Below are 7,500 nucleotides of genomic sequence, written 5' to 3'. Positions count from 1 at the left end.
CCTCCCTCTGCATACACACACACAAATGCAATCCACCCCATGCACATCAACCCAGCGGCAGCAAGGAATTTACAACAGTAACGTTTAAAGAAAAAAAAAAAAAACTCACTATTGAAATAGCTAAAAAGCTAGGTCACTTGAAATCCTAAATCTTGCAAAAACTGTCAAGGAGAAAATACATTTTGTAAATAGTTTTTGCATTGAACACAAAAGGCTTTCACAAATTATGTCTCCAATTGAACTTAACCAACTAACAATGGACGTTTTTCATTTTTGCACAAATGAGACGAAGTTTTTCTCAAGCTTGTCCTCTCTCCTCCTGTCAAGCATTTAGGAAATGACAAACCCCCATGATAAATTTTTGAAAAAAACTTTTTCGGAGACTTAGTATTTTTCCGGTGTCAACCGCCAACAACCAGTTTTTCTCCAGATAGGTTTTATTATCTTGATTATTATTGAGTGGTAATAATGGGCCTTTGCCCCATACCTCCATGCGAGCCTGCTGTCGAGCCAAGGTGATATTGAACACATCCAGAACTTTCTCCAGGTCCTAGTCCGAGCACAAAGCAGGAGAGGGTGAGCGCAAAAGCCAGAGCGGAAGATCCGCCGGCTTCGGGTTCATCGGGACCTGAAGCTGGCACTCGGAGTCGGCGCTCAGCTTGTTCTGGCTCAGGACTTTGCTCTTGTAGGCCGTCTTGTAGGCCTTGATGCACTGGCGGTGCCGTCTTATGTTCGACCAGGACCACATGCGGCTTGACCGCCGGATGTGAACCTCCAGGATGCTATTCGAGGCGTAGCGCCACCTAGAGGACGGATGGTACAGATTCATACCAAAATAGCAAAATACTATAGGGTGTCTATGGTAGGCCTGGGTAAGTCTACCAAGAAAAAAAATCCTATTACAAAAATGGACCGACAAAATCTCTGCTTGTACCTTTTGAAATATTTAGTGTTAGTAGCTATTGTTTTTTTTCTGTATGTTTACATTGCTAGTGTATCATTAGATTGTATCCATCATTCATGTGCGTTTATCTTTTTTTTTTTCCACACATTAAGATGCACATCCTTTACCAGACGGAGGCGTTGGCATGGACGGGGACATTGGGACGGAATTTCCTGTATGGGGCATTCTTCACCATGCGGTCTACCGACTCCAGCATCTCCACCATGGTCACATACTTCAAACAGAGCAGGCGACCAACAGTTCAGTTGTTACTGTGACAATTGTCATTGAAGACAGACGAAAACAGAATATATGCACACAAGCAAACAGTATGTACATATGCGTCTACAAAATGCACATACAGTATGTTCTGGAAAAATCAGCATCCAAAATCACAAACCTTGGGGGCAAATCTCAGGAAACGTCATTTCAGTTGCTAACGCATGCATTTTTTTTTTTTTGCCAAAGCTTAGGAGGTCCGCAACAGCCGGTCCCCGGCCCAGACCGTGGATCAACTGGTAACGGGCCACACAGGCCACACCCGAAATAATAATGTTCTGAAACTGCTTCATTTTATCCTTTAACAGTTGATTCATTTGTGATTGAGCTTTTTTTTTTTTTTTGGCGCCGCCTCTGGATGCTGTCGATATTACATTTTGTAGTTAGGAAGGACAGTGTGGCTTCCTCAGGCAGGTCCACATTAGAAATCTCAAAAGATTACATTGTCTGCCCTGATAAGAGTTTGGGGACCGCTGGTCTAGACCAGGCATGTCCAAACCCGGTCCTCGAGGGCCACCTATCCTGCATGTTTTTGATGTTTCCGTCATCCAATGCAGCTGATTCAAATGATCAGGTTTGTTGTCAGGCTTCCGCTGAGCTGGCTGATGATCTGATCATTTCAATCAGGTGTGTTAGGAGGACAGAAACCTCCAAAACATGCCGGATAGGCGGCCCTCGAGGACTGGGTTTGGACATGCCTGGTCTAGACGGTAACTGCCTCACTTGACCCAGATTGTCAAGCCCAAAAATATGCAGCAAAACTCACTTCTTTTGTTGGCATAAAATGTGTTATTTTGTAATCCTGGACACTAGCTTATCCTCTAAAAGTGCAGTTGAAGCTGTTGAATGTTGTTAGGTCATGATAGGGCACACTATACTTCTCACTGGACCTTTCTTGCTTCACCTGAGGTTTGGTGATCTGGATGTCAATGTTTTGGATGTCCAGATGCAATTGGGCTTTGGGAGAGTCCAGGTCCTGCTCGGCATTGGGGTTGATGCGAACTTTGGCTGAAGCGAAGATAGGCTTGAAAACTGGAAAACAGACAAGATCATTCAGAATGCAATCCCAGGTGGACTGGTTAAGAAAAGAGTCAACAAAATGTTTTCAGCTAACTTAAAAGGGATCTTTGACTTCTATTGCACCGATGGCAATGAAAGATTTGATGCATTGCAAAGACCTAGGTCCACGCAGACGTCTAGTCGCAAGTCCACAAAGGGATTAGAGTCCTCTTAACAGTCTTGAACAAAATGAACGCCTGGCTCCAGGTCAACACAAAATCTAATTATACACTTTTAGCCAGTTCAAGGTCCACATGAAGATCTAGATGAGGGGGGTGTTCGTATAAAGATACAGACACAGTCCACAAAAGCATCTAGTTCCAGTTGCACCTAAAAACCCATGGCAACATATCAGTCGAGTTCCAGGTCCAGATAAAGTTTTAGCGCCATATATGGATCCCCTTTCCACATGAATGTCAAGATGGAGGTTGCCGCAGAGGTTAACTTGCATTCCGTATTAGGGGGTTAGAGCGTCATGCAGTCAAGGTCTAGCTCCGGGTCTACATGAAACTCAAGACCTACGTACACAAGAAAGCATAAAGTTTGTGTAGGTCCGCATATATCACAGGTGTCAAACTCTGGGCCTCAAGGTCCGGTATTCTGCGTGTTTTCCAAGTTTCTCTCTCCAAAACACCAGGTTCTTCCAACTAGCTCCTCAGCAAGTTCTGCAGGAGCTTGAAAATAACCCTAATCATTAGAATCAGGTGTGTTTGAGAGAGAAGGATCGAAAACATGCAGTATACAGGTCAGGGACGGATTGGAACCATTTTTGTAGTCTGGACACTCAGGCATGCAGGCCACTGGCTACCCAGACCAGGTCAGAAGGGGTGGGAGGTACAGCCACAGCGGCCACCTAATATTTTGTAGATTTCAGAGTGAAACCGACAAGGTGGGTCTAAATCACACAAACTTTTGTAATATTTAAAATGATCAAAGATCACACATAGTCACAGCTAAAGCTTCAATCCTGAATTTGCTGCACTTGGTCTCTTCTGTGATCCAAATATGATGCATTGCGTGGCGTTTATGAACTAACGTGTGCAGCTGCGAGGGTGGTGGTGGGGCATACGGTCTAAATAGGATCATAAGATTTTTACTCCTTCTCCTGCTCCTTCTCTTTCGAGGGCCTTCCTTTTACTATCTCTGTCTCTTTCATGTCCACCTTTTCGTTTTGCTCCTCTCTTTGGATCCATTGTAACCATGCACGTTCTCCAGTTTTCGTTGTGTAGAAGTGGGCCGTAAAGCAACTAACCAATCACGACATGATTTGCAGTAGCGAGTGAGGGGGGCGTGTAATCAAAGAAGTGTTTTTCTGCCTGGCAACAGTGGGCCATTGGCCACCCTGGCTTCTTATTAGCCCGGATGGCAGCCAGACAGGCTGAATAAACATTCAACAGAATAAACAGGTGAGACAGTCCATGCCTGATGCCGGCCCTCAAGCATGGCAATTTGACACCCATATACACTCGGTCTAGTTACACTTACACCTGAACAGCTCCAATTTGTTCTTTGAAGCAAATAAATACATCCACAAAATGATTGCTGTTCAATGTGGTCTCGTTTTAAATCAAGATTAAAGACTTGGTGTTTTTTTTCCCTATGGTTGAGACAACAAAGTTTGTGAAGATAAAAGGTCTAAATTTAGATGAAGGTTTAAGTATACAAAAGGGTCCATGTAAGGGTCTATTCAAGTTATGTACTGACTGTAGAGGTAGTGAGGTAGCTCCTGGTCCTTGGTGCTGATTCCACGCTTGAGCTGATCCTACAAAAAATTTTAACAACTCAAACTTATACACATAAGTTAGCGCATCACCTTATTATCATCGCTTAATCTATATTTCAAAAGAAGCTCACCACGATGTCTTGCCATGATCCTCGGTAGAAGATTTGACTGTGGACGTTCCAGTAGGCGCACAGACACTCCAGGCAGCCCAGCTAACATGTCAAAAGCAGTTGCTCTTCATGTTCAGGATAATAAAAAAACTAACGGCGTCAGAAAGCGGCGGGACACAGTGCTTTACCTTGTAGATGATCTTTGCCGCTTCGTTGAGGATGCATAACTTCCAGTTCTCATCGGTAGTCTAAAAATAAATAAATATATATATATTTTTTTGTAAGTCCTAATACAGCAGCAGTCAAAAGAAGGTAAGCGACTATAGAGGCGTGCCAGTCTCAAGAAACGAAAGGACAAGAGAGAGATAAGCCGGCGTTACCTGCAGGCTGAGTTCTGCCAGCGTGACTCCCATGGACAGGGGGCGCTGTGGATCAGACACCTGAAACGCACACAAACCTGCTGCACACCTGCGCTTTAACTGGACAGAACCTTATGAGGTTGTCAATTGGGGGTCTGTGGATACCTGCAGGTAGGTGTAGGCACTTCAAGAGCATACGCGTGACTTGAACAGCTTTTTACTGCATTGTCATACCTCTTATTGCCGTGACACTATCAGCAGTAACAGAAAATGTCTCCTTTAAGAGCAACTTAAGTAGAACATGAAGCAACTTCTTGATGAAAAGTGTTTGAGCGATGGCTTTTATGCCTTTATTTAATGAAGATTTCCAAAGAGTTATGTGACACAATTTTCTGGCGGATGAGCAAGAAATAAAACTGATGATGTCACACAATCGATTTTCTAGAGTGGCAAAGGAAAATGTGACAAGACAGACAGACAGACAGACAGACAGACAGACAGACAGACAGACAGACAGACAGACAGACAGACAGACAGACAGACAGACAGACAGACAGATAGATAGATAGATAGATAGATAGATAGATAGATAGATAGATATAGATAGATATAGATAGATATAGATAGATATAGATAGATAGATAGATAGATAGATACAACTGCAAATGTTGTTCCCAACTTAAATAAATCGGACACGAATTGCGCAGCACGTTTTTAAATCCCTTAATACTTTGCACTGGTTTTGGGGAACTTGGCTAAAAAATAATAATAATCACAAGGAGGGTGGGGCAAGAGTAATATGTGTACCTATAACTTTCTGCTGATAAGGAAAGGCTAATTTTCTATACTTAGCACATGCAATGCGGAAATTTTGGAATTTTTGAAAATGATTTTGCACTATCATCTTCATATTTATATACTGTATTTTTCGGACTATAAGCCGCAACTTTTTCGTCATGTTTTGACCTCTGCGGCTTATAGTCCAGTGCGGCTTATCTGTGTTTTTTTTTTTTGGGGGGGGGGGGGGTTGTTTGTTTTGTTTTTTTTGCTTAGCCACCATGAAGCAAATGTGTGTATCTGTTCGAGGGGTCAATTTATGAAAAAACTATCAAATAGAAATGAAAAGATGTGAGTCAATGGCTGTGCTCAAAAAGAGTTAAAACATATTATGTATTATTAATAATAGTCCAGTTCAAATCCAGCTGGCTTCGGCCTTCCTGTGTGGAGTTTGCATGTTCTCCCTGAACCCGCGTGGGTTCTCTCCGGGCACTCCGGCTTCAAGCCCACAATCCAAAAAACATGCATGGCAGGTGAAGTGGACATATTAAATTGTTTTTAGGTGTGATTGGGTGCGTGAATGGTTGTTTGTCTCTATGTGCCCTGCGATTGGCTGACAACCAGCTCAGGGTGTCTCTGCCTACTGCCCGAAGCCAGCGGCATCCATTTTTTATAAATATGTTGGCACTAAACATGCAGGCATGTTCAGTCTGCTAAAGAGAGGATGTTGCTCTTGGCAGACAATCACAAAAAAATTAAACAACAAAAAAAAATTATGAACTTCATATACCATCTTTTTGCGTAAAAATCTGATGTTTTTACCTGCGGCTTCTATCTGTGACAAAAATAAATTTTTCGCTCACATTTTGCAGCTACGGCTTACATACCCGCGCGCCTTATAGTCCGGAAAATATGTTAGTTTCTTCTACTCCATCCACAAAATATGTTCAGAATGTGAGTATATTCCTTTTATTAGTGCTTCATTATTGCCCTATGTTTTTCATTTTCTACTTTATTATTTGCTCTATTGTGATACCACTTTCCAAGTGGGTCTGCTCGGTAGTCTTAATATGCATATGACAAGAAAACTGTTGTACATTGAAAGAACCTGTGCCATCTTGCTGCTTGTTCTTGCTGATTTTTCCTTGAAATACACAGTGAAAATGGCCCGCCATGCGAGAGAGAACCGGGACTTACGTCATCCTCGTATCTCAGGTGAATGCTGCTGATCTTCACCTGCAGGTTCTTGATGACCTGCGTGGCCATTTTTTCCATGAAGGAGTCCCTTTTCACCTCCTGGGGCTTTTCTGAAAGCAACCGGCAAGAGACTAAGAACCACTTGTGAACCAGCACCTGAACTTTAAACGGTGAATGGCCTGAGTTAAAGGACACCGTGTTGAAGGAAGCGGTGGAATAGCCCTGAGCTTTTTTCCTGTTTCTCCATTTCACTCACCTGATTTGCCCTCTCGATCACGTTTCAGCTTCCTCAAAGCTTTTTTGTGCTTTTTTAATCCTTTTGGCACTTTGGCAGCGTTAAAGAAAGAGATGAGAGTTAGGGTGAGAAGGCGAGAATGAAGGCACCATGTGAGGAAAAGAAGTCATTAGAATGCACGCGGACGGAAGTGATAAAGTGAACCCTCGCTACACAGTGCGTCGTCTTTTGCAGTCCGCCTGAAAATGCTTCAGACACCTGTGACCGCGCAGCCTAAAGGGGTGCAGTACAGTGGTATTTCTACTTAGGAAATTCATTTGTTCTGGAAGTCATTTTATCACAGGAATCTTTCATAAGTAGAGCCGATTTTTACATGTAAACAGCCCCCCAAAATCCCCTAAACACTTCAAATGAATATTATTACATTACAAAAAAAGCATAAAAAATGGGAACAAATACTGATTAGAATGACATTAGTGCATAATAATCATATCATGTAAAGAACAAAAAAAAAACACATTCCTAAACTGTTCAATGCAGTTCACTTGTTTGCTTTGAGATGGTGCTGGTGTTTTGATGATGAAAACTTTTTAGGACGTTTAATTTGTACGTTTTTATTTTACATTTCCAGCAACCCAGGAATCATTTACAATTCCACAGGGGCAATACAATTTAAAAAAAAAAAGATTGACAAATGATTTTTGAGCATGTAAGTTTACTTAAGTTTAGTGTGGGGTTATGCCATGTGCTTCCTGTGTGTTGCTAAAGTGCTAACGACGTGTTACCGACGCCCAAAGTGGTATGCTATATTCGTAGTT

The 7,500-nt window shown here is 42.4% G+C and overlaps 1 protein-coding gene across 12 annotated transcripts in view; it reads right to left on the bottom strand.

The window, feature by feature from the left end:
- Window positions 1-7,500, bottom strand: part of vps13c (vacuolar protein sorting 13 homolog C) — a 101,917-nt gene that overhangs the window by 82,450 nt on the left and 11,967 nt on the right. For 10 of the 12 annotated variants that reach the window (XR_015865333.1, XM_088412761.1, XM_088412759.1 and 7 more), the window contains exons 7-16: window positions 6,704-6,772; window positions 6,448-6,557; window positions 4,495-4,554; window positions 4,303-4,362; window positions 4,136-4,216; window positions 3,986-4,043; window positions 2,127-2,254; window positions 1,072-1,178; window positions 629-803; window positions 488-550 (exon numbers count right to left, since the gene is read on the bottom strand). Coding sequence is in view for 11 of the 12 variants with exons in the window: in XM_088412761.1 (XP_088268887.1) it covers window positions 488-550; window positions 629-803; window positions 1,072-1,178; window positions 2,127-2,254; window positions 3,986-4,043; window positions 4,136-4,216; window positions 4,303-4,362; window positions 4,495-4,554; window positions 6,448-6,557; window positions 6,704-6,772 (911 nt within the window). In the remaining variant the exon portion in view is untranslated. The remainder of the gene's footprint in view (window positions 1-487; window positions 551-628; window positions 804-1,071; window positions 1,179-2,126; window positions 2,255-3,985; window positions 4,044-4,135; window positions 4,217-4,302; window positions 4,363-4,494; window positions 4,555-6,447; window positions 6,558-6,703; window positions 6,773-7,500) is intronic. The other 2 variants (XM_088412757.1, XM_088412763.1) reach the window with 1 other exon arrangement.

The sequence above is a fragment of the Hippichthys cyanospilos genome, chromosome 4 (assembly GCF_059441005.1).
Source record: "Hippichthys cyanospilos isolate Australia breed blue-spotted pipefish chromosome 4, RoL_Hcya_1.0, whole genome shotgun sequence".
In the NCBI taxonomy this organism is placed as follows: domain Eukaryota; kingdom Metazoa; phylum Chordata; class Actinopteri; order Syngnathiformes; family Syngnathidae; genus Hippichthys; species Hippichthys cyanospilos.
The sequence above is the reverse complement of the archived record's forward strand: the minus strand, read 5'-3'. Positions and strand labels throughout refer to the sequence as shown.